Source organism: Crotalus tigris, unplaced genomic scaffold (assembly GCF_016545835.1).
Source record: "Crotalus tigris isolate CLP2741 ecotype Arizona unplaced genomic scaffold, ASM1654583v1 scf7180000018829.1913635, whole genome shotgun sequence".
Classification (NCBI taxonomy): domain Eukaryota; kingdom Metazoa; phylum Chordata; class Lepidosauria; order Squamata; family Viperidae; genus Crotalus; species Crotalus tigris.
Genome location: NW_024097219.1, coordinates 241,874 through 268,387, shown reverse-complemented (window position 1 = coordinate 268,387; position 26,514 = coordinate 241,874). Strand labels below are relative to the sequence as shown.

Here is a 26,514-nt window from a genome sequence, read left to right as displayed (position 1 = left end):
GAATTCTCTGCTGAAACTCCCGAAGGACTAAAAAGCTGTCTAATCCCAAGTAATATCTGATGAAAATGGTCATTGGCAATAATTGTATCCTGATAATTGTACGCAGGATTCCTCAAGTAGTGAAGAGCAGAGTCATATCTTACAACACAAATTTTATTGATAAAAAATACAAAGCATTTGTTAGCAATCGCCTATTGCATATATGGCTAAGATGTATTATTCAGGTTTCCTATATTCCGTGATAGGATAAATAAAGGAGGGGGATGGTTAAAATGTAAGTTGTACAAAAGAAGCTTAATCCAAACAAAAATCCTGAAGAGGGAGCATTAGAGAGTATATGCATCATTTTCCTATTTAAGAAACAGCATCATTTCTATTTGTAACATCATTAGAGCTATAGAGACAAATTGCCTGAAGATGGGATTGGTTTCCTGCACATGTAGAATTATGCTTTAATGCAGAGGTGAGGCAAATGGCTGTTTTTTCTTCATTAGAAATTTAAGAGAATGTTATTGGTAGCCCATATGATGTGGCCTACCTGTAGTTTGTATCAGCAATTACTAGCTCACAATAGCTTTTGTATTGATAATACTTTGTATAATGGAGCAGAAATAAAAACTTTTAAGAGCCCCTGAGGGGTTGAGATCAAATAGGAATACTCAAGTATCTTACTGCTGAACAACTTTGCCATTATCAGGGACACCTGCATGTGTTGGTCTGCATCTCAGACTTCCTAGCCAACATGGGAAATTGACAGTTGAGCTCAGCTAGTTTGGAGGATGTTAGTTTTGTGCATCTCTTCGTGATCTAACCCAAACTTTCCAGTTCTCTTAGACCTTGTGGAGGTTACTTAAGAATCAACTAATAAATAAGAAGATAGCAGAGTCAGTGACTGAAGTAGCTTTGGCATAAGTTCAAGGCACAACTGTTCCAACCTGCTTAACCAGAAATAAAAGATATTCCATCAAGGATCCCTCAAACCTAGACAAGCCACCAATTTCAGTACATACTACTCTCCCTTAGCTGCAGTCAGGATGAAGTAACCCTTTATGGGCCAAGACTAACCCCTAGCTTTTGAAATAACAAAGTCATTTCATAGGCAAAGAGCCTATAAAATGACTTTCTTAGTTGTCGCTATATAAAGTCATTGAATTATCTTTTCCTGCTGATTGTAAAGTCAACTAGTAGATCCAGTAAAGAAGAATGCAAAGTCTTAATGCAAATATTGGTATTATAGTTCTTTAGGTTTGTGAAAAGAGCAGCAGCTCCTTTCAGTAGCTAGTCTCTGAGATTGATTTATGCCCCACTCAAACAATGTATTTTGCCTTTGTTTTCCTTCCGTCTTATCCAAAACAATAGGAGTTATCTCCAAGGCTATATTGGTAAGTGGAATTCCTTCTCCAAGTGCATTTGGTAAATGCCTAGGTAGGCTTTTAAGAAGAAAGGCTTCCTGACCATGTGGAAAAAGTTATTGCTGAGAGGCACAGTCACAGAGAGTCCATCTTACTTGAATGGGCAAGAATGTTGACCAGCAGGTGCTTCAAGTGAAGAACACTGTTCGCAGTGGTCAGACCAGCATAAGTTGCACTTGTGGGCAAGAGAAAGAATGTCCTCTGACTATCCAGGTTGTGCAAGGCCAGCTCCTCTCGCAATTCTGCCACACTCAGGGCATCACTCTTGTCCTAGAATAGATACACAATCAGTCATTTTAAACACCTTAGGCCTTTCCTGTAAGAGCTATGCCACAGTTTTGTATTTTTCTGCATTTGCCTGAGGATTAAGCTTAATATATGCTGATGTTTCTTTTTTCACTTCTCAAAATTAGTAAGAAATTGTGTTATTGGTAATTACTGTTACAGTTTGGTTGCATTCTTGCAAACTTTAAGAGATTTTGGAAGTACAGAATGGTAATCTAGGAAAACTAATGGTGTGAGTCAAAGGACTCTCACAGAGTCACTCTCGCATCACAAGCTGCTCTTCCATCACAAGTCCATTTATATCAAGCTACAATTTTAGAATGTAGCATGTGAAAGATAGCAAGGGACTCACCTGTTTGTTGGCTAAGACTATCAAAGGCAGCTGAGGGTCCTCAGCTAGCAGGCAGTGGAGCTCCTGCCGAGCAACATGAAGGCGTGAGCCATCTGCAGAGTCTACAACAAACACCAAAATGTGGGCTTTGCTCAGATATTGGTTCCAGTAGAAGCGTAGATTCTGGCTCCCACCAACTAGTAAAACAAAGAGCAAAAATACAAATACAAGAATTAGCATTCTTTCTAATTGTGATGCCCTCCAGATGTGCTTAATTGCAGTGCCCACACTGAGGAACAAATCATGAGAAATTATTTCTTTACAGCATATCACGAGCATCTTTCCCATGACTGGAATGCAGATGTGGATTTAAATAAGAGGGAGATTTTTCTCCATTGCATCAAAATATCTATTCATCTCTCATGCATTGTTCAGGCTGAAAGATACAAAAATGGACAAGTCATAGACATAAAGAGATTCCCAGCACAGAAGACATAAATTCAATTCAGGAGAAGGGTTTCAAGACAGTTTTCCCTTACTTCAATATACGTTAGATAGAAACCGATGTTAACATAGATCAGTTTTAAAGAAGTTGGTTGTTTGGATATTATTAACCTCAGTTAGGCTTTTTGAGGCTTAGTTTATGGTATAGTTAGAAGTTAAGTGTGGTTTCTCTGAACAAAGCCAGTGATTGCTATCATAGAAGAAGTTCCAGACCCATCTTTCCTGCACACGTGCCGGACATGCAGTGTGTTGCAGATTGTGCCCTATTTCCAAACAGGGCTTACCTTCTAGAAGGTCCATCTGGAGCCCACTGGCCTGCAGCTGCACTGAGCTGAAGCCTTGAGTAGGTGCTATATGCTTCTTGGCTTCTGGACTACATACATAGTGAAGAATGGTGCTTTTTCCAGCCCCATCCAAACCGAGAACCAAAATTTGGTATTCACAATAATGTGGCTGCTATGAGAAAAAGAGTTCAGGTCAGTTCAAGCAGTTATTGTTTTAAAATAATGGCAATCCTTGTAATCCTGGCTCATAACTGAAAAAATGGCTGTATTCAAATATTCAAATGAGACAATAAGTAAAACAAGAAGGAAACAATTAAGTTGTGGGTAGTATTTAGAATAGTCCTGCTTGTCAAGAGCATAGCTGATCTATAAATTTAGCAAATTGGTCACTCATTCTTGACAGCTTTAGGGAAAAATAATGACAGCCTTGTCCAATTTTGGAGACTGAGGGTGGATTAATTTAGGACACCAATCCTGAAAGAAAGGATCATAAATCACACCTATGAGTAATACATGAAAGTAATTGCTCCAAAGCTCTTATTACTAGTTTCTTGGACTACTGGTACCTCGTGTGATTATGAAAGATTTGGAAGTGGCGATGGAATTAAATAACTTGAGGCCAATAAAGAATCAGTGACTTTATGTGGAAAAATGGGCCATAGGTCTTCAAAAGCCATGCATGAGTGGATTAAATACAGATAATCCTAGATTCACAACCACGATTGAGTCCAAAATTTCTATTGCTAAGCAAGACAGTTGTTAAAAGAGAATTTTGCCCCATTTTACCATCTTATTGCGGTTCTTAAGTGAATCGCTGCAGTTGTTAAGTTAGTCACATGGCTGTTAAGTGAATTTGATTACCCCATTGACTTTTCTTGTCAGAAGGTCATGAAAGGTGATCGCATAACCCAGAAATACTGCAACCATCATAAATACGTGCCAGTTGCCCAATATCTGAATTTTGATCATGTGATCATGGGGATGCTGCAATGGTCCTAAGTGTGAAAAACGGTCATAAAGCACTTTTTTCAGTGCTGTTGAACTTCGAATGGTCACTAAATAAATGATTTTAAATTGAGGACTACCTGTCACCTCAATTATCTTTGTCACTATTAAATGTTGCCGTCTTATAGAACTGAGGAAGTGCATCTTCTCTGTTGCTGCTTCCCTTTAGAATACCCCACCCAGACATGAAGGGTACTCACTTTTCTGACCTTCTGGAAAGCTCTTAAAATCTGGTTCTGTTCCCAAGCCTGGGGTTAATATGTTTACTAGTGTATTTGTGGGGGCCTTGTATAGGGTATCATTCTGAATGTTTTCATCTAGGTTGCTTGGGTATGTGTGTTTAATTGATTTTATTATTTTCTGGATTTTGTAAGCTGCCCAGAATCTGAGTGGGTTGTTATAAAAAAATAATTGAATTAAACCACCGATACAGAAGATGTGTTGGCTATTGGTTTCTCCCCAAGTGCAATTCAAGGATTGGTTATCAACCATAAAGCCCTAAAGGGTTTAGAGCCTGAAAACTGAGACTGCATCTCTCCATTCATTCTGCCTGCGTAATCCAAGGTCCTCTTCCATGAAAAATTAGGATAGCAGAGAACCTAGAGAGGCATTCTCAGTCATATCTACCCTTCTCTGGAATATGTCTCCTTCACCAGAAGTGTAGGAAGTTGTCTTTTATTTCATACAAGACTGGAGATTAAAGACCTTTGGTAACTTAATCAAATGGAGTTAGCATAAAAGATGAAAGTGAAAATGTGAGATGGAAGAGCGTTTTATTAACTGCATTTTCTGTACTCTAATTAAAACTCAATGGAATAAAGCAATTTATAAATCTTATAGATAATAAAGGGATAACCTTTGTCAAACATAACAGGGAAGCATCCAACACAACCTTTCTACATAGAAATTCCATTCAGTATTGCTTTTCTTGGTGGAAGAATTCATTAAAATTTTCCTAAATTATTACAAATTATGGGTAAACTCATACACAGAGGATAGCAGTCCTTCAGATTCTTTTTCTAACCCTGTAAGGATAAGTACTAACTCCTTGAATTATGTCAGTGAAAACAAAGACTGGAGTAGTATGAGTGAAACCAAAACAAAATCAACTGTAAAGTAACACATGAGTAAAGTAAAACAAAACCAACAAGCAACTTACCTTCCACATATTTTTTATGAGTGAAAAGTGTTTCAGGAGCAGTTCTATGTATACCAAACTACAAATGATTGAGACATGGATCACTGTAGTCAGCAATAGCCATTAGAATCAATTGGACATTTATTCAGGAAATAATTTGTATCAACATGCCATGTGGATCAAAGCTCAGGAACTTAAGGGAAGAGGCATACTTTCATTAGCACTGCATCCTAAGGAATGTTTTATAACAATTAGAGAAACGGTGGCATTATGAGGATTTTGATTATCTACGCATGAACAGAATGAAGAAGTCAACTGAGGAAGTCTGCCTCTTTTCATCTTCACCCAATTTTAGGCCCTTGTTTTCAACTCTGTAAATCTGCTCACTTTGCAAAATCCTTTGTACAAAAAGTTCTTTTTCTTCTTGTACTACTTTCATAAGCTGCCACCACCAAAATGGTTTGAAATGGGTGGCTACACAAACTGAATAAATCAAATGTAAGCAGAGGCCCAATGGAATTGATCAAAAGCTTATTTTGTCCAGGAGTTGGACAAATCATCTAGAGGCTTAGCAAGCGTAAGAAACCCACAAAAGAGGACAGTGTGGAGAAGTACCAGCCTCCTGTTCATCTTCACTAGGAAACAATATTGAAAGTGGTTACATGAGGTAATTGAAGTTTAGCCTTCGTTTATTTCAATCTAATCCTCTTTTTAAACCTCTCCAACCCAGTAGCAATTCTTACATTTTTCTGATAGCATAATGAATTGTGTGTATGGCTTCCTTTGTCTAACTTTCCCAAAACTCAGCATTTAAGGGTGATCCTGGAATGCAGCATTAGAAGGGCAAAATCAGCAAAGGGGAGGTTAGTCCTCAACAGCTTAACATCCAAGCAATTAATCACAATTCTTTTGCCTTTCCTTCCATATATTTCTATGGTGCCACCATGGAAATTAAGACTAAAGCTTGCAATCCTACACACAGTTATTGGGCTTAAAGTAACTTGTTTGAATTTTTGTTTCTCTTTCTCTATGCATGTCTGTGTAGTTCTACTGTAAGTCTTCTCAGAAACTTAGTGAAGAAGTTTTTCTAGATAGGAAAGGTTGGATCCAAAAATATTCTCTACTTATTATTTTACAAGTTTCCCAAAAAATGATGCAGGACTTTCTTTTAAAGAAGTCACTTTAATTCCTCTCAGCATGTTTATTTCTTCTGGTGTTTATAATTCTACTACCTTTTATGATGTTTTGCTCTTCTTAACTGGGACAACTTATCTGTTATTTCCTGATCCTTGTTATTGGCCTTTCAATAAATATTGTACTGACAGCATTCCAGCCTGATAAGATATCTTAAGAACAAATTATGCAATTTTATCAGATTAGCAGTTGAATTTCTAGGCTCTCATTAGTGAAGGATTAATTTGTCCATTACCTCTATAATTTCATCTTTATAGGGATGAATTTATAAGCCCCAGTCCACTCCCTCACTCCGATTTGGTGACTTTTTTCAAAAATACCTGGAGAAGTCCCTACAGATTTCTCAGAAACATGTCAATGACTTCTTCCTGTGTCTGAGAGGGAATGTTAAGAAACTCAAAGACACCCGCTGATCTTGCGTGTAAAGCAGGAGCAGAAGACATGGTTTCCCAGTTTTTAGCATGCTGCCTTTAACCACTAGAGCACACTGCTTCTCAAGGTCTTCCTTTGGCCCCATAAAAAGGTATTGAACTGTACGCCCAAACCACCAAGTTCTAAGCTTGTCATGGGTGAACATAATAGCAGCAATCTCGTTTCCTGAAAACCGGCTAAATGCTTTTCCCAAATCGCAGCCCCATCTCCAAGTCAGAGGCGGACGCAGCCACCAGTTCTTCTCTGAAGAGAAACATTTGCTCCAGGGCTGCGGAAGAGCCAGGCTCCCTTACCTCCGCTTCCTTTCGTGCGTTGCAGGCTCGTAGCTCCGCTTCCAGTTGCCGCTCCCAGCGACTTCTCCAGCCGACGCAGCTGTCATCAGCGTCTCGGAAGTAGACTTTCCATGCAATGAAAAGGAGAGAACCGAGGGCTGCTACCGCTGCGCCCAGCGCCAGGCTCAGGTGTCGGAAAGCGGCAACAGCAGCAGCCATGGGAGGGCCAGGGAACCGGCCTCCAGCGATCTCCGCTCGGCCAAAAGCTTCTCCGCCTTACTGCTCGGTTTAGCCGGTCCTCTTCTTTACTCGGCCACGCGTCCTCCGGCGCAACTGAGCTCAGCGGCTCGTCTCTTAGGAAGTCTCCGACAGGAGATCCTGGTGACCGACCGCTCTCCCTTAATCTAAGCAGCAGCGGGAGAATTTCCCGGCCGGTGGCAACGGCAACAGCAACCGCAGCAGCAAGCTGTGGGCTGAGTATCGTGACGTCACTCATCAAGCTAAAGGCGGCGGGCTCCCTCTGCGCAATTGCCGCTAAGAGCTTCACAGTTCTTAGGAAGTGCCTTCAAGGTGACGCCCTTCACCTGTTGGATGATAACTTCAAAGCAACGTGTCCGTGCTTATTTAAACGATGGTAACAACACTGGGGAAGGACACTAGATTGAAGCAAAAATTGTCCTGCATATACATATTTTGATAGGACAATCAGGAACTATGTTTTTCCCACTGTCAGTGTGTATACACTTTCTGTTTTCTGCTTCTATCCCTAGCTTTATCCCTAGTTAAATACTGGATCATTTTTCTTTATGGCTGGAATTCCAAAAGATTGCAGGGAGGAATGTTTCTCCACCCTGCTTAGAAATGTCACTGGGGGGGGGGTATTTGCATGTAAAAGTGTACATTCCCTCCTGATCTAATACCTTATCTACTTGTTTCAATCTCAGCCTTGGTAGCAAACTTTATTGCTTCCCCTGTCTCCTAATTCTACATGTCAGGTGTGCTTTAAGTCTATTGACATTTGGATTCAGGATTGCAGTTCTGAACACACTTTTGTTGTTAGTTGCGAAGTCGTGTCCGACCCATCGCAACCCCATGGACAACGTTCCTCCAGGCCTTCCTGTCCTCTATCATCTTCTGGAGTCCATTTAAGTTCACGCCTACTGCTTCAGTGACTCCATCCAGCCATCTCATTCTCTGTCGTCCCATTTTTCTATTCTAATCTGCTTTCAACGTTCAATGACACTATGCACTTTTGTTACGTTGGCTGAGTAACGACATGCCCTAAATATGCTGTATAAAGGTATGAAATTCACTGCAATTACACAAACCCAAGAACAAAGGGATATTACATGCGTGGGGGAGGAGCTTGAGCTCCAGAAGGAAAGGCAGGAAAGGAAATTAAAGAAAAACTAGTTACACTACCCCTTATTTCATAGCAAGCACGTTTTATTATTAGTTCCCTCTCCCTTTTTATTCTATTGTCTTCGAGTCAGCTTGACTCTCCCGGCGACTCAATCCCTGCATTTTTCTTGGCAAATTTTCGAAAATGATTTGTCATTGTATCCTTCCTAGGATTGAGAAGAAATGAATGACCTAAGATCACCCGCTTGGCTTTGTGCCTCAAGCAGGATTAGCACTCCCTATTTCTTGGTTTCTGGCCCGATGCCTTAATCTCCACCCCAGCGGCTCAGATTTCCCTCTAGTCTCATCCAACTCGATGAAGCTTCACCACCCCCGCCACGCCGCACTCCCCCCCTCCGCTCTAGAAACGCGACCAGCAGAGTTCTCGCAAGAGTCTCGGCTTAGATGCTGCGGCGCCCCCTGCTGGCGACTCTAAGCCCATGCATTAGCGGTGGGCGGGCTGGATGTGTCAGCTCACTCTTCTTCCCAGTTTCATTTGCGCCATGGCGGCTCCGGGCCTCGGCGGCTCAGGCCTCCTGCTTGCGCGGAACCTGTTGTGTCTTCTTCTTTCGAGCGACGTGCGGGCCCAGCGGGCCTGTTAGTACTGGGAGAAACCAGTGCGGGGGCTGCAGGCAGCCCAAGGCAGGTACGTCCTCGAAAAGCGGAGGCGAGCGAGGGTGCCTGCGCCTGGGCCCTGTTGGCGGCCAGCGAAGGGCGAGAGCTTGCTGGTGGGGGCTCGCGGCGTGGAAAGCGGGTTGGGGTGGGGAACCGAGGCTTTGCGTGACCCTGGAAGCTCCCTGCCGAGAAACGAAGCGTGGAGGAGAGGCAGAAGATACCATAGCTGATGAAACCTTGAAACGGCGAACTTAGCCGGCTCCTCCTGCCATCTACGGAAATGAGGTGCCGTGGCTGCTGTGTAAACACGCCTCCCGTTGGTGCCCTTCGGCTCAGGGCTCTTTTTCTCGCTGCTGCTGCTGCTGCTGCTGCTGCTGAACGTTTTAGAGCTGGAGGCAAATACGCTGAGCCTTATATGCGTTTTCCTTCGGTTCCTCTGCCCAGCCGGGAAAATACTTTATCCCTTTTTCTAGCAGCTGCTAAGGAATGGTTAATAACCTAAACAAAGCTGAGATGTTTGTTTTTTTAAGAGAAATTGCACGGTAATGTTAAAACGCCGTTGTTTGCTTCCCTGTTCCAAATGCATCAAGAAGTTGGCGAGCCGGAGCGGATCCAAAGACGGATTAGGCAATAGTAGTAGTGTAATTGATGGACCTCAGCCCAGTAGTCCAGGGGATGCCCTTCGGAAGCTCACAACCCTGGGTAGCTGTGGCTCCTTTCCAGGGCTGCTTTCCAGGAGCCAGCATTTAGGACATGCTTCCTTGGTTCAAGGGATAATAAACAGGCACGGATTGTAGCAACTTTTGATGCTTGGGTCCTCTTGTGAACCTGCTGAGCTAGTTCCCTTTTTCAAGTATCTAACTTGGCTGCTATTATAATAACAGAAGTGAATTCTCCAGTTTAATAATGCAGCATGTTACATATGGATAGTGGTGATCGGTTGATTGCTTATGTGCCCTCAGGTCGTTTCCGACTCCTACCTAGTGACTAGCTCAACATCTTTTCTGTCTTCATTTACCTCTCAGCGAAACAGATTGCAATTGTAAAGCTTTCCAGTTACTACAGTACTTAAAGTTTCATTAGATGGAGGGTTGAATTAGAATATAGACATGCTTTAAACTGCCCTGTCCTTTAGAGAAGCTTGCGCATAACTTCTATTGGTCATTTTGTTTATATTCCTCTTACTATTTGCATTTGTTAATTCATAATGGGCTTTCCTGTGGTTGTGCAGTTTTTTTAAAATTGAATGTAAGACAGACAAATTGTTAATGCAACCGTAAATGACTATTGTTTGGATATGTTTTGTACATAATCCAGAAATTTAGGTGATGGGTGGGTGACCTTACAATCAAATTAAATTCCTTTGCATGTCACAAAATAAAATCTGAAACTTCGATCAACAGTGATGATGGTAGAATAATAGATGACTGATTGTGGTTATCACGTATCCAGATATTACTACTTTTATTCTATTCTGTGTATCCACACTAGCTTAGAACAGTCCTTGGGGGAATATGTCTATGTTAAGTCTTGGGTTTCCCTCTTAGTAAATCTTTCTTAAAATAGCAATCTGTGCATTGAATTATGTGCTTATGTTTGTTTGTGAGGTAAATATTGTGTTAGGTTTTTAATTAATTAATTCAATAAGTAAATTTCTACTTTAATATCCTTACTTGTAGTTAGAGATCTTTTACTTTAAAATAAGCTTAAAAGCTGCTTCATGTATCTGATAATCTTTCTTTTAATGATTGATCAACAGAATGCCATCCTGTTGTGCTAGTCTTTAGCTTACTATGTTAACTAAAATTGAAGGTGCTAAGGCAAATATAAAACAATGTATCATGATTACACATAGGAATAGGATTATGAAGCCAACTATGAGTAAAGTTATATAAATCTATGTGATTTATGTATAGTACTATTATAAAACTACTTATTAAACCAAAATGACTAACACAAATATTACTAAAATCTTATATGTATTTCAAATCTGAATAATAATGGTATGGCTGAGTGAAAACTATAATGCGAAAATTTAGGTAGAATCTGGGAAGAGATACAGGTCTTACATATAGTATGCTAGATTCTGATTATGCTATAATGTGCTGAGTGCTATAATGCTATGTTATTTTTCCAGTACTAATATACTTTTATCATATGGGATTTGTGTTTTTTCAACTGTTCTTTTTTCCCCTCCCCAACTGAGTTGAGGTTTCTTTGATATAACTAGCTAGATAATTTAGTTGCATCATATCAAAAGTTGCAGGATCTCCAGATGGCAGACATTTCATGATTGGAGAATTACCCAGTTAGATTTCTTTAAAGTAGTTAAAGCAATTCTAAGCATACCTATAACTAGGAAACACAAACATCTGTTGCAATTTTTCTTACTGCTTTAACTTTAAAAAAAATTCTTGCTTCTTAATTTTGTTAGTCTTTCTGCATGGAAGCTCCTGGGGATGATTTGATAGTTTCAGCTTCAGCAAGAGAATGCCCAATTTTGACATCATTCTGTCATCATAATTTGTGGTAAGATATTTTGGCCTTTATTTTTTTTATCCTAACAACTTTATTAGGATAATATCTGGATAAATTAATTTCTCAAGTTGTTTCATATTGTTGCCTTCAAATTAAATATTAGGCAGCTTGCATTCTTAAAAAAAAGATTAGAACTTTCTTGTGATATTCTTGGTTTTACGATAAGCCAAGATATTTTATTCTAATCTAATTCTTAACAGACCAAAATACCTTATATTTTTATTAGGTAACAGCAGTCCTGTCCTGGATTTCTAAATAGTGAAGCATCTGGAGTTACAGTCATGACTTCGAGACGAACAGATGTTCCTGGTAAAACTAATTGATAGAGAATTCATATATATTTAAATAGGACGCAGTAGTGATTGTAACAAATACTTAATTTCCAATTCAAGTTTCTGAGGGGTTTTATAACACTGTTTTAAGGAGGGCTTGCTTATATCTAGGAGTCAGTATAACAGAACCAAAGGCTAGCGAAATGGATGACTAAACCCTTGTCCTGAATTTATTCAAGAATAATTGAAAACTTTGTGAGTTGCTGAGAATTGCTTAGGATGGGGAGCCATATAATTTTTAAAAAGAAATAAGCAAACTAAGCAGCGTTCTGGCTCATTGTTTAATTTGGATTCCTCTTTGGATAGGAGATTGGACTTGATTGGTCTAAGTTTTTTTTTTAAGCTCTTTCTAATATTCTGAAATTCTGGCTCTGCTCTTAAGAAATTATATTTTACCTCAGTTTTGAACTAAAATGTTATGCCTGCTAGCTTTCTTTTTTAAGTAGATATTAATTAGCAAGAATGGAAAATGAGTACTTCTGTTATTAGAAAAATACTGTATTCTTATATTCTCTTTTTAAAAAGAGGTTTTATTTGCTATTTATAGGTTTATGTGGTTAGTTAGTCTGATTTTAATTTGTGTTCTTTTGAATCCTGATTAAATTGCTATTGAACATGTTTGTTTTGATTGGAGAGCTAGTGTGCCTCTGTTCCGTGTACATGTGGAAAAAAGTTAGCGATTTGGGGGTAGTACATTAGGCTATTATACCTCTTTAATCATAATATTTAATAGGAAATATTTCAAAATCCTCATGCATTTATAAGTAAAATTTTCAGCCTTTTCATATTGCCTCTCCTCCCTGTATTTGGAAGAAAGCAAACTGAATGTCAGAACTAATTGTGGAAATTGCTATGAACAGAAGACAAAAATCTCAGGAACAAATTTAGTGAAGAATTTCAGAGAACTATTAAAAGAGACAAGAGCAGTATTACAATAGCATGTTTAAAGAAATTGAAGATTGAAATAGATATGGAAAAACAAAGTCTTGTAAAAGATTTTGGAATTTGGAAAAAGATACCAACCTCAAATTGGTGTGCTAATGGACATTAATGGACAGATAGTAATTGATTCAAAGATCAAACAAAGATAGGTATATACTAAAACACAGTACAAATGTATGGAAATATCAACATCCAAGATACCTTAAAAAATATTCTCTATCTAAAGGAACCACAAGTACTAGAAATATGTCAAATCACAGAAGAAGACTTAAATATCCAAACTCTCTCAGCAAATCTGGAGAATGACACGGTGTTCTTGTCTGGGGACTAAAGATCTATCTCTATCAGGGGTCCCCAAGCTCTTCAGCTCATTAATCCACTCATGAAGTTTCATATTGTTCATTGACACCAAACCTTATATGAAAATGATTTAATAAATATTACTTTAAATAATCACAACACCAATTTCATCAAGCCTTGGGGATTATAGTGGCCATTTTGTGGAACCCTGATCTATATTCTAATGCCAGAAAAATAAGACAAAAATGAATATGCAAACTATCGTATAATATCTATAATTTCACATGCTAAAAAATGCTTAAAATCATCCAATGCCAATTAGATTCCTCCAAAACAAAATGATACACATTCAGACATAGTAAATTCTATTGCTGAGGTATAATTGAGAAAGCCAAAGAATATCAAGAAGTCGGCCTGTGCTTCCTTGATTACAGAAAGATCAGTTGTTTCGATCATATTAAGCTATAGAATGTGCTTAGAAAACTAGGAATCTCAGATCAGGATTTTTATAGCCCTAAAATTTTTACATGTCATATTTGAAATAACCTATGAAACAGAAGATGTTTAAATCAAGGATGGGCAACTGTGATCCTAGGGCAACATAGAATCTTTAGAATAAAGATATCAAAAATATCAGAAGATATTATGCAAGGGATCAGTTGAGATTGTTGGGGGGAAAATCTGCTTTTTCTCTAACAGTAACTGTATGAGGGAATGTTGATAGAAAACTATACCAATAAGAAATTCAATGAGAATTAGTGTCCTTATTCACCTCTTGCTTCAGTCTTGTTCATCTTTTCTAAGCAGTGTGGACCTCAATAAAAAAGATTGCTATCCTATATTACAGTGGTTCTCAACCTGTGGGTCGGGACCCCATTTGGGGTCGAACGACCATTTCAAGGGGGTCGCCAAACAACGCAGTCTGCCATTTTCCCCCCCTTTTTCATTAGCTGTGCTACTCCCTTTTATTCTATTGGCTTTTGAAAGCCAATAGAATAGACTCTCTTGAATAGAGTCTAATTCTATTGGCTTTCAAAAGCCAATAGGAATTGTCCAGGCTGTCTCTGCCCTGCTGAGCCCGCCAAAAGTCCCAGTCTGCAAACGGTGCTGCACCAGTTGAGCAGTCCTCGACTTACGACCGGTTGAGTAGTCCTCAACTTACGACCGGTTGGGGGTTGCGGCATTAAAAAGGTTGAGAACCACTGCTATATTAGGTCATGATGTAATGTGTTATACTTTATTTGGTTATAAATGCTGTGTTAGTTGCATCAAACATGTTTCAAAATTATGGTACTGATCCTAGAAGGCCTTTGATGAAAGAAGGGTTAATGTTATCTATTCTGCTTTTGAAAAGGTAAAACACTAAAAGTTTCATTGTGTGAAATCTTAATCTCTGTCCTTAGCTATAGAACATGGCTCTGGAAGCCTTCTAGGGAAGATATCCCAGCCAATTGGAATGACTCGTCGGGCATTCAATTATGATGATGCCCTGGAGGATACAGCACCAATGACTCCTCCTCCTTCAAATATGACCACCAATATCTTATGGAAAGAACCAGTCATTCCAGATCACAAATATGAAAAGATTTCCCAGGTATGCAGTCTGCTGGGCTAATAAATAGATCTCCTAACCAACAACTAAAATTAAACATATCAAAGAGGTGATACATTTTTTAAAGCCATAAATCCACAGAGCTAAGCAACTTTTAAAAATGACACAGTTCTGCACTGATAAGACTTGCTAAAATGTTTCTTATAAAATGAAAGAGGCAACAATGGAGAGCAAGTATAATTCTCAGAGTAATTTGAACACAGGCATGTATTTCAATTAAAACTTTTTCTGTGAAAAAAGTATACAGGTAGTCCCTTGACTTCCAGCCACAATTGGGATGGGAACTTCTGTCGCTAAGCAATGCAGTCATGAAGTGAGTCATCACATGACCATTTGTATGACCTCTTTTTGTTGAGGTTGTTAAGCAAATTTACAGTATTTTCCCCCCATTGACTTGACTTGTTGGAAGTTGGTTGGGAAGGTCACAGATGGTGATCACATAACCCCAGGATACTGCAACCATTATAAATATCTGCTGGTTGCCAAGGGCCTAAGTCGCAATCACATGACCGTGGGGACACTGTAATAGTTGTAAATGTGAAGGCTGGTTGTAAGTGATTTTTTTTTAAACACTGTCATAACTTCAAAGGGTCACTAAATGAATAGATGTACGTTGAGGACTATATGTCTTTTACATTGAGTAGAAACTGAATCTTTTTGCAAATTTTAGATTAAATTGAAGGAAATGAGATATAATCTGCAAGCCCAGTTTACTCATTCTGTAAAGCCTTTATTACTGTTTTAATATAAAAGGAATTGATACTTATAATACAGGTATGAGCTGTATGAAGATAGGAAATTTATAAATGAGCTATATTAGGTTTAAATAATTAAAATAACTTTAATTATGTTACTCAATTTTAACTTTGTATCTTTTATAAACTAGGAGTTTTTTTTAATAAGGGAAGGAAGCAGTTATGATTGTCATTCTGATATATCGTCTACTTTTTAGAAATAGTGAATAGTTAGAAAATTGTGCTTGTCTCTAAGCAGGAAAATTAATGAGAAAGAAAATTATTGCAGAAAGAGCCTTTTTTCTTATTTCTGTAGCTAGACTTTTTCTAGTGAAAAATAACAACCTTCCTTCAGAAGCGGTGAATGCTCCAACTCTGGAAGTTTTTAAGAAGAGACTGGACAGCCATTTGTCCGAAATGGTATAGGATTTCCTGCCTGAGCAGGGGGTTGGACTAGATGACCTTCAAGGTCCCTTCCAACTTTATTAAAAAAAAAGCTTCTTTAGTGAATTCTTGTTTTCAAATGGCTACAAAAATGGTGGTTTTGAAATGTTGCATAGTGTTTCACATTGTAGGCAAGAGAGTGGAAATATGTCAGTTCAAGATTATTGTTCCATATAAGTTCCAAAACATTTGCCTGTGAGATCAGGAATTTTATCTGAAATTCTCCTAATTTTGTTTCTTTTTCCAAAATTGCATCTGCCTTCCTCTGTATAGGTTGAGGAAGGGGAGACTAGCATGCATCTCTCTGCCAAAGTTCCCCCGTCTTCTTCTGAAGTGAACAAGACACCAGTAGTGAAGGCCAAAGCCACCCACATCATCATGAATTCTCTTATTGCAAGTAAGAGCTCTTGCATTTCTTTGGTAGGCAGGTTAATTTCTGCAGAGAATTTTGCAATGTAACTTGTGACTCATTTATTTACGATCTTCTCCTGAATTTAATATATATATTAAATTTGATCTCCGGGAGAGGTATAAACCAGTTGTTTATTGCTAAAAAGATATTTAAAAACAATAAAAACAATTATTTACAATGTTAAAAGAAACAACTTAGCTTTCGCTGGTCCCCTGCCAGCATCCTCAGACTGGTTTATACCTCTCCTGGAGATCGAAGGTTGTGTTATTGAACTATATATATATAATTATATATATATAATTCAGAAGAAGATCATAAATATATATACACATACACATATACATTCATACATACACACATACATACATACATACATACAGCCGCCTCTCTCACCAAAAGTGACTGGGTAGTATGCAACAAAGCTAAACAGTGAATAAGTACATAAAGCCACTTATCATTAATGATAAAACATTAATGAAAACTATAATAAACAGAACAAAATAAGGAAATAGCAGATGAAGGGATGGGGTTATCTTACTTGCCCTGGGATCCTCAGACTCGCTGGTATAATCAAGTGTTTAGGGACCTTTGAAAGCTCAGAAGTGGTGAGACCAGTCTTCTTCTCTCTGTGTAGAGAAGATTCCACAGTGTGGGCACCATAGCAGAAAAGGCCCACTCTCTAGGGCAGGGGTAGGCAACCTTGGTTCGTCTATGACTCGTGGACTTCAACTCCCAGAATTCCCGAGCCAGCATAAAATCCACGAGTCATAAAAGAGCCAAGGTTGCCTATTCCTGCTCTAGGGACTGCCAAATACGGTTTCCTAGCAGATGGGTATTATAAGATGCCATCTCTGTTGGATCTTCTGTATGTCCCTGCAAAGGTTCTACAGCCCCCTTTACCTCAGAGGGTTTGTGTGACTCAAAATGGGGCTGTAGGGTACCAGGGGTGGATCAGTGTAATGGATCCAGCCTCCCTGCAGTGAATACTGGTGCCAAAGAATCTCATGGTAATCAAGGCATGATCTGACTATGAAAAAGGGGACCCCAAAAGCTCCCTCAATTGGGGATTGTACATTGCTATACAATGTTAGGCACTTAATGACCTGGGATAAGCCCATAGCTGTCATGGTAGCCATGAACTCCTGAACCTTCTTAGGCCTTGTTTCCAGGGAAGGCAGATTGAAGTTCCCCCCTAAGAACATAAGTCTGGGGAAATCTTCTGCCAACCAGGAATGAAGTCAGGAGCTCAGGCAGGGAGGTTGCTATGCAGCAGGGAAGCTGGTACAATAGCAACACTCCCAACTGAGCCAAGTCAAAACTATGATATAGTTCTATTTGTACAGAGGGGAAAAAATTGCACACCATACTAGGAAGTAACAGATTGTTAAATTATAAATAAAATGTCATAACAACCACTTCGATTCTGGTACCTGTTAGACTTCAATGAAAAACTAAAAAACATATTTACCGGGGCTATAGTACTATATTACATTTTTTGATTGATCCTCAGCTACCACTGACCATTCATTAGTATGGCTAACATATTTCATCTGTCCAACAAATATTGTCTTCAAACAAATGGCCGTGAGAGGCAGTTTCTTGACACTTGTGTACTAGTAGCTACTACATCTTTGTGGAAAATAACATACTGACGAATAGAGAATTAGGTTGAAAAATCAAAGGATGCCAATATCTGTTAATGGGCAGATAATTAGAAAACAGGCTGTGTCATAATGAGTTCTTGAATTAAGACTATAATACAGTTTAATTTAAAGCTTTATACCCCTTTCTGTGTTTGGTCTGCCTTAGCTTTAGAAACATCTGTTCTTGAATTTTATTTATTTGATTGCTTGAGTGATTAAGTGGTATATTGCCTTTATTTTTGTGGAACTCCAGGCGGTGCACATAATGCTTCTAGCTCCTATTTTCTCCACAATAATAATGCTGTGAGGTGACTTGGCTGAAAGGGAAATGATAGGCCCAGAGTAACTCAGATGGTTTTCTTGCCTAAGGCAGGACTAGAACTCTTATTTGTCTAGCAAGCCCAACAGTGTAAAAAATGAGTTCTGCAAATCTCTTTCATCCAAGCTTACTTTTCTTTCCTATTGAATTAAAATTGTCTAGTACGGTTTGCTTTAATGTAGAGAACGCTTTATTTAAGAAAAATTAAAACCTATTTTAATATTTTAAACTCTGTATCTTAGTGGTGAAATAGTTTGCTTGAATATCTAAGGAGCAAGATTCATATCCTGTTGTTTCCTGCTAAAAACTAAAATTTTGGAAGCTGATATGAGCTTAAATGGTATAGAGTTAGATGATTAATAATCTAAGAATATGGGCACTGGGACATCTTTAACTAAAAACCGCAACAGGAAATAGGAGTCTTTTTGAAAAATAGAAAAAAAAAACCTGAAGGAGGTAACATTATTAAGTTCTGGAATTCCTAGAACTTAATACTGTTCTTTGCTTGGTAACTGCCTTCTTAGCCAATTTTTATTTATATTTATATAATTTATATGAAATAAATTATTAGAACATATTAGAAACACCTATAGTAATGTTTAAACAATCTGATTATAGAAATAATTGGAGAGGAAAAGTGTGTATTTTCATGTGTATGAAAGAATCCTAAGCCATTACAATCTACATCACATCCTCATTCTATTTTCTAAAGTTTCCAAGTTCAGAATGTTCTGGAACCTTAGTTATATGTGGTTTAAAGAATTGCCACACTCTGCTTTGCTAGTTAGTGATTGTGGATGCTTATGACATCACTCTTAGAAAACTGTAGTAGGCAGCACAGTTTTGAGAAATGTGTGAATGTGTATTGTTGTCCATTCTAGAACAAACCCAGGAGAGCATTCAGCGATTTGAGCAGCAGGCAGGGCTAAGAGATGTCGGCTACACTCCACACAAAGGCCTCACTGCAGAAGAAACAAAATACCATCGTGTGGCTGAGTCATTCCATGTAAGGTGTTTGGGCCCTTCTGTTCTTTAGCCAGTCTATTACTCTGGTTGGTAGAGGTGGTTAGTTATTACTTCACAGAACCAAATATGGAGGGAAGAGACATCTATTGCTGTGCATCTTTGATATGTTGCGATTCATTATTTTATGTGTTATTGTACTTTTTTGGATGTGTGTTTAAAGTATGTGTAAATGGGGAATGTGCCAAATTTGTTAATTCAGAACTGGAAAATTCTGAACCCTGCAACGTTCCTCTTTTTTCCCCCTGGACTGCACCATTACTGTAGGGGTGTGGCTTGGCAGGACCCAGAAATGAATCCTCTGAACCAAAAGTGGCTAGCGTATGATAATGGAGCACCTCAAGATATTTCTGACCTAGATAATTTACTTCTAGAAACCACTTCTCCAGAATTGCATGATCTCTTGGGAAAGGGAACGTTCTGAGTGGGAACAAAATGGTCTGTTCTCGATGAATTAGTACATCCTCAATGTAAAAATAGTAGTGTGAATTCTTGATTCAGTATCAATGCATTGGCAGTGAAAGTAACACTATAAACCTGTTTCCATGGTATCACAATCTAGCCTCTCTGAAGAAAGGCATTTCAACTTTCTATTACAGGTAGTCCACAGCTTATGACCACAATCGAGCCCAAAATTTATGTTGCTAAGTGAAACATTTGTTGAATGAGATTGCCCCATTTTACGACTTTTCCTGCCGTAGTTGTTAAGTGATTCATTGCATTTGTTAAGTTAGTAACACAGTTGTTAAGTGAATCCAGATTCCCCATTGACTTTGCTTGTCAGAAGGTCGCAAAAGGTGATCACATGACTCCGGGACACTGCAACCGTCCATAAGTATGAACCACTTGCCAAGCAGCCAAATTTTGATTACGCGACCATGGGGATGCTGGTATGGTCTGTGAAAAATAGTCGTAAATTGTTTTTTTAGTGCTGTTGTAACTTTGAATGATCACTAAATGAACAGTTGTAAGTCGAGGACTACCTGTACTGGTCTTTTTTCTTAGCTGCCCATTGCAGTTGGGTTAAATAGCAATAGAGAAATGTGGCTTCAAAATGATATATTCTGAAATATGTGTACTGATTTCCATAAGAACCTATATAAACTTGAATGAAGCTTTTTAAAACATACCACCAAAAGCTTTCATAAAGTTGTAGTGACAAAAAAGGTGGAATCATTTTGTATTATTGGTGGGATCTAGGTTAAATATAGAAAGTTTCCAGATGTTTCTTGCTTTTCTAACAGAATTTGAAGATGCAAAGTGGAGAGATGGTAAAAGAAGATAAGCAGACCTCTTCTGCCCAGTCCACACCAAGCAGCACTCCTCATTCTTCTCCCAAGCGCTCATACAGGTACATTTTTTAAAAATTGTCTGAATCTCTTGATTACCTAGGAATCTGTTTGATTCTCCAGATGTGTTTACAATTGAGTATTTTATCAAACACTTCGTATAAAATCCCTCTAGATCAGTGGTTCTCAACCTTTTTAATGCCGCGACCCCCAACCGGTCGTAAGTCGAGGACTACTCAACCGGTCGTAAGTCGAGGACTACTCAACTGGTGCAGCACCGTTTGCAGAATGGGACTTTTGGCGGACTCAGCAGGGCAGAGACAGCCTAGACAATTCCTGTTGGCTTTTGAAAGCCAATAGAATTAAACTCTATTCAAGAGAGTCTATTCTATTGGCTTTCAAAAGCCAATAGAATAAAAGGGAGTAGCACAGCTAAGGAAAAGGGGGGGAAAATGGCGGACTGCGTTGTTTGGCGACCCCCGTGAAATGGTCGTTCAACCCCAAATGGGGTCCTGACCCACAGGTTGAGAACCACTGCTCTAGATTTATGTTCTGTTTTAAATTTACTTGGAGTGAGGGTATCTGTTAAAAAGAGATGTTTGCGGAAATCTGATGCGCAAAATTTAGTCCCCCTGTTTTGATTTCTGCTTTTTCATTGAAGAAGCTGGTTTAGTCATGGAGCTTATGCTTCTGTCGCTGGTCCTGATCGTGCCCCCATGGATTCCAACAGTGGTGATAGCGATAAAGTAGTATCTGAAAAATGGAGCATTTTTGGACCTAGAGCTCTTCAGAGATCTGCTACTGAGTCAGGTATATATTATTTTGAGAAAACATGATTTTTATATAAAAAGAACAAATTAAATATACTTTACAAAGGTTCAGAACTTAAAAAGTGGCTCTTTTTAGGGAGGGAGATGGGCTATTTCTAAATGGAATAGGTAAATAAAGTAAAGGTAAATTAAGACCAGAAGTCCAATTTTAGATTAAAAATTAAGGCTAGAAAGAAGAAAGTTTATTAGAAGCCTTAAAAATAAAATACAGTTCGAAGCAGTTTTGAATTGGAATTGCAGAACTTCTATCGTGTTACAAGGATACAGCTTTTTGCAAATGGTAGCACAGGTCTTGGATATTGCATTCATGAAACTTACAATGAGTAGCATCAAGTCTTGAATGTTGAATTCCATTTCCCTACTTTCTAGGATCTACGGTAGCTGATGATGATGATGTTTTCTATATTACAATTTGACAAACTTTTGTAAATGGATGAGAATAGAACTGGAATCCTCAATTATTGAAAAAGAATGTACAAATCCCAGGAGCTTATTACCGAGATACGATTGTGGGAGAGCAGCAGTGTTGCTATTTCCCAAATCTACTGAGCTGCATTTCAGGATCCCAAGGGGAGGTGGGGTAGTGCTGATTGATAGAATACATGGCCCTGTTAGAACTGGTTATCTGCAGATGCCAAATTGCTGTAGACTATAGGAACAAGGTATCTTGCTTATATACTGCAGCAAGATCCTTTCTAGCGCTCAACATAGTTCTGGGGATAGAGTATCCTTAGCTCCTAGTGTTATGGATCTTTATGTTCACGAGAGGGTTTAGCAATTTATGATCACAGTGCAATTTTGTGTTCCAATTAATCTCAGGTCTGAGACACATAGGTAGCCATATGTGAGATCTTGTTTTTTGTGCATGGACATCTGGTCCCAAACTGGAGAATGTGAGAGCTAGTCTTGGGCCTGGTCAGATCATACTCTGGGGATTACTCATTTTTCTGAAACTCCCAGAAAGGGTGCTCTTAAAATGACCTGCTCCAGGTGTCTGATGATCTGGATAGATTCCAGAGGCACCCCAGAATGTTCTCAGCGATCTCAGAGGCAATAGTTTTGAATGTCTGGTTGATCTCTGGAGTATGGAGGGCACTCAATGCAATTATCATTCACTGAATGGATAAGAGCTTATGTATATGAATTTAAATCATGGTAATAAGGATGATGATATGATAAAGTCATTCATTTTTTACTTCTCTACTCTTGATTGCAGTTCTATTTAAGGTGCCCTGCGCCTTTGGGATTCAGGAAGATTTTTCTGAGGATCACTTTAAAATTTTGGAGAAACATTTTGCTAATAAAATCATTACCTCTGGCATGGACTGTGCATGGGTTAAATCAGAGGTGATTGGACTCCGAATGATAGGATTATCTGTGGGATGAGCTGTGCCATATGTGTGCTAGATCCATGTCCTTCTTGGCTCTTTTGGAGAGTATTTTGGGGAAGTGAGAGTCTAGATACGGAAGATAGCTAATGTGCCCTGGAGGTACGGTAGCAGTTATATCCTCTATTTTGAGGAAGTGGTGTTGCTTTCTCCTGAAGTCTATTCTGGATCTTGCCAGGTTGACAATTCTCTCTCAGTCCCCAACTTTCCCTTTTTGAGGATGGTTGCAGAGAGTAGTGGGGCTCCAAATGCAGGTTGGTTGCCCTAGTGCAGGGGTTCTCACCCCTGGCAACTTTAAGACTTGTGGACTTCAACTCCCAGAATTCCTCAGCCAGCTTTGCTGGCTGAGGAATTCTGGGAGTTGAAGTCCACAAGTCTTAAAGTTGCCAAGGTTGAGAACCCCTGCCCTAGTGGATGCTGAGATTGTATGAGATCAGGGTGAAAAGGATGGAGTCTGTCTGGAAATACCATAGTGTTATGACAAGTTATCTTCAAAGAGTTGGAAAATTCCTGGTAACTTTGGAACAGTGGTTATCAGAAATGGTTAGCATTATTTTCGTCTCCAAATTTGCTGCAATTCTAGTAATGGCAACGGTTATATATCGAAATGTTTATTGTAATTTATTTCATATAAATGTATATTTCCTTAGGGGGCTTTACCATTCAGACATATAAGAGTGCTCAGAAGCCATCTCCAATGGAACTGATGCGTATACAGGCCACCAGGATGTCAGATGACTCTGCAAATTTCAAGCCTCCCAAGATGGATATTCCAACTATCGAAGAAAAGAGGCCGTCTTCACATTCTCACAATATTAAACCCCGGGACTTGAATGTGCTTGCTCCCTCTGGCTTTTAGGAGTATTTCTACTTAAGTGGCGCAAGTATGTTCTTGTCATCTTGCTATCTTATCTCATCTTTAAGTAGACTCTATTCTACTCATAAATCCCTGATTAAAAAAAGGTGATTCTATGCCTTCTAGTTCAGAATTATAAATGGGATGAAATGAATTCTGGGCAGCTTTCTTAATTTATTGCCTTTTCCCTCTCAAATGGCTCTCTGGGTACACACTATAAATCAAAGTGATCTACCACTGAAATTCAGATAACAAATTGTGTGCTGCTTTACATAGCTAAACTTTAAAAAGGAAAGCTATAAAATAGTTAAACCTGTTTTGAATAGTTGTGCTCCCACTACTAGATTTGGTGCTGCTATTCAGGTCAGATTATCAATAGACAATGTATTATTTTTTAACAGCTAAATGTGTTTTTTTTAACTTGAATGGAATCTAGGAAAAAAGGAAAAAAATGTTTTGCTAAGGTGTTCTGGAAGAATTATTCTTCAAATGCAGACTCTCGCTGTTTTCATACATAAAAGTTCCATGTGTAAAGAAATTTAAGAATTAAGTTCCCCTTCTAGAACTGTGGCATGGAATACAATATTGTTTGTGGTGCATTTTGTTGTTGTTAGAATCAAATGATTCAGCCTGAAGTGCAATGTAGGCAAATTCCTTCATTCCTAAAATAATCAGATTCTATTTTTAATAAAGGGATTCCAGAATTGAGATCCCTTGCAATTGTAACCATGGATTCTGTGAGAAGAATGTGAAATAAAATATCACTGAAACTATAACAGACATTCCTATACATGCTTCCTTGGGAGGCAAAGGAATCCAAAATAAAATTACTTAATAGAACATGAGAAGATTTTTAATTCAGCTGTTCAGTTTATAAATGTTACAATTAATGTTTGAGTAAATGTCTATTTTTACAGATTTATATTTTAGAATCATTCACTGAAAGAAAAAATATTTACTATATGCTTTAAGGCAAATGAGAATATATTATTTCTGTTTTTTTTAATCTAATGTTACATGTCAACTAAATGGCATTACTTTACAGCAGGGGAATGGAAACTTAGAAGCATTACATTACAATAAAACCTTTTTTTCTTGAACACCAGATTTGTGAATTTCGTGAACCCTTCTTATGTCCTAAATTGGTCTTATATCTTATTAAATCCAAATTCCTATATCTGCTATATTTAAGTGACTTAACAATCCATTTTTCTTCACAACAGCTGGAACTTGGACCTGTATTGCTTTGATAGTGCTGTGTCAGCTCATCATTTGTACCCGGGAGACTGTGATCTTGCTTCTTGGTTAATGTTTAATTTATTTGGTAGTATTTTGTGCTCATGTCTCTATGCCTAATACTTTTGCAGAATAAACAAACATGAATTAATCTGGAGGTATGGCTGTTATTGCACAGTGTACAAATACTCCTTATTTAATGACTTCTTTAGTAATTGTTCAAAGATGTGATGGCACTGAATTGAGTGTACTTATGACTGGTCCTCAAGGTTCTGGCCATCCTAGCATCCACAATTCTTGTGATTTGGGCAAGTGATATTCACTTCCACAAGAAAAGTCAATGGGGAAGCCAACAGGGAAGGCCATAAGTTGTTCCAGTAACTCACTCCCTTCATCTCCCATCCAGAGCAGCCATCCCTAGCTGTGCAACATTCACAGGCCACCTGCACACCCTCCCCTGCCTGGGAACAGCCTCTTTATCTGTCTACTGGCCTGCTTACAACTGCCTGGAACTTGCTTAATGACCCGTGATCCTCGCTTAATGATGGCAATGGGCAGTTCTGCTGTTGCTGTCGCTAAGCAATGCAGTCATGTGACATAACACTTTATGAGCACATTGCTTGGCGACAGAAATGCTGGTCCCAAATACTATCATTAACTTGAGAATTAACTGTAATAGTAAAACCTCTCAGCCCTGCATGTATTATCTACTACTAAGATTTATCTGGGAACGTGACTCATTCTCAGTGGATTGACATCTGTACAAGCTAGCTATACAAACATCTGTATAGCTAGCTAATCTCCAATGACCTGTAATCTTTAAAAAAAAAAAAAGACCAAACTCATTCCACTTTTCAGCTAGTAAAATTTATTATAAAAGGTGTATAAAACATAAATAGAAACAAAACTAGACAAACTGGTATTAACAGAAATTTAGAATAAACTTGACAAATTCTTGACTTATCCAGTGACTGATAATACAGTGCAATTTATTGCAATCAAAGAAAAAAGACTTAGTTTGTAATTTTTTTAAAAGAACACATTACACTTGGAGAGGTCCATCTGTCAGCATCCAACAATCCTTCATGGGTTAGATATCCATAGCAGTGAAAAGCAATACCTTGAGTAGTTCAATCTTTTCTTGGATGGGGGAGGGAATTGGCTGTCCCAGAATTTGGCGGAGCTTTTTCTGGATGCTGTGAATGCTGTGCTTTATATCACTTCTTTCAATATAATCATTTGACTGTAGTTTGGGTTTAGCAGCTTTGATAATTAAATTAATACGTTCATACACTGAGTTTCTTAAATGCTCTATAAAAAAGGGTAGAAGCAATTGTTGAAAGTTTGTTATAGTTTGTTTTACCATCAGATTGATATTTTAGGCTATAATTGCCTTGTAGCTATAACAGGAAAATCTCTATTTTATCCCATGTTAACTGAAATCAATGTGTGAAAAAAAATAAGTTCAAAAAAAAAGCTAAAATACAGCAATTTTGAGAATTGCATCTCATCAGAGATAGGCTTCCAGCTGTAATTGTGTGAATTAAACAAAAATATTTTCCCCTACATAACTGTTCCTTTTTTGTATTAACAAGTGATGTAAGGTTGCACACATAAAAATAGTATTATACTGAGTTTGGTCCAAAACTCCACTTGAAACACTGAATTCATAGAAGCAATGACAACTCAAAATTATTGCTTGCTTGGCCAGTGGAATAATTTAATTTTTTAAAACATTGTTTT

At 38.4% G+C, this 26,514-nt stretch overlaps 3 protein-coding genes across 7 annotated transcripts in view; 1 reads left to right on the top strand and 2 right to left on the bottom strand.

The window, feature by feature from the left end:
* Positions 1-135: 135 nt before the first annotated feature.
* ARL10 (ADP ribosylation factor like GTPase 10) lies at positions 136-7,347 on the bottom strand. The gene is made up of 4 exons (XM_039356699.1): positions 6,879-7,347; positions 2,817-2,988; positions 2,050-2,225; positions 136-1,682 (listed from the first exon to the last, which is right to left on the bottom strand). Exons 1-4 carry the CDS (start codon positions 7,074-7,076, stop codon positions 1,488-1,490), a joined length of 741 nt encoding a protein of 246 aa, XP_039212633.1. The 5' UTR covers positions 7,077-7,347; the 3' UTR covers positions 136-1,487.
* Positions 7,348-8,701: 1,354 nt separating this feature from the next.
* On the top strand, positions 8,702-24,922 carry KIAA1191 (KIAA1191 ortholog). 4 transcript variants are annotated; one of them, XM_039356689.1, is made up of 10 exons: positions 8,704-8,904; positions 11,308-11,402; positions 11,638-11,720; positions 14,389-14,579; positions 16,049-16,172; positions 19,031-19,155; positions 20,417-20,523; positions 21,123-21,271; positions 23,330-23,563; positions 24,759-24,922. In XM_039356689.1, the coding sequence occupies exons 3-9, from the start codon at positions 11,693-11,695 to the stop codon at positions 23,536-23,538; spliced, it is 933 nt and encodes a 310-aa protein (XP_039212623.1). In that variant the 5' UTR covers positions 8,704-8,904; positions 11,308-11,402; positions 11,638-11,692; the 3' UTR covers positions 23,539-23,563; positions 24,759-24,922. The 4 variants fall into 4 exon arrangements, with proteins under 4 accessions (XP_039212624.1, XP_039212625.1, XP_039212623.1 ...); XM_039356690.1 differs by having other exon boundaries at positions 8,702-8,904; positions 21,126-21,271; positions 23,330-24,922; XM_039356687.1 differs by lacking the exons at positions 8,704-8,904; positions 24,759-24,922 and adding an exon at positions 9,135-9,158 and having other exon boundaries at positions 23,330-23,538.
* The window catches only part of SIMC1 (SUMO interacting motifs containing 1), a 23,593-nt gene continuing 21,610 nt past the window's right edge, over positions 24,532-26,514 (bottom strand). For both annotated transcript variants that reach the window (XM_039356685.1, XM_039356686.1), the window contains exon 10: positions 24,532-26,082. In XM_039356685.1, coding sequence (XP_039212619.1) covers positions 25,862-26,082 — 221 coding nt within the window. In that variant the 3' untranslated portion in view covers positions 24,532-25,861. The remainder of the gene's footprint in view (positions 26,083-26,514) is intronic.

Excerpts from the sequence above, each read along its gene's own strand:
- ARL10 (XM_039356699.1), bottom strand. The coding sequence starts at position 7,076 with ATGGCTGCTGCTGTTGCCGCTTTCCGACACCTGAGCCTGGCGCTGGGC. Across the intron at positions 2,989-6,878 it reads ACGCACGAAAGGAAGCGGAG|CAGCCACATTATTGTGAATA; the intron begins GTAAGGGAGCCT and ends TTTTTCTCATAG. Across the intron at positions 2,226-2,816 it reads CCAGATGGACCTTCTAGAAG|TTGGTGGGAGCCAGAATCTA; the intron begins GTAAGCCCTGTT and ends TTGTTTTACTAG.
- KIAA1191 (XM_039356689.1), top strand. The coding sequence starts at position 11,693 with ATGACTTCGAGACGAACAGATGTTCCTG. Across the intron at positions 11,721-14,388 it reads GAGACGAACAGATGTTCCTG|CTATAGAACATGGCTCTGGA; the intron begins GTAAAACTAATT and ends CTCTGTCCTTAG. Across the intron at positions 16,173-19,030 it reads CATGAATTCTCTTATTGCAA|AACAAACCCAGGAGAGCATT; the intron begins GTAAGAGCTCTT and ends TGTCCATTCTAG.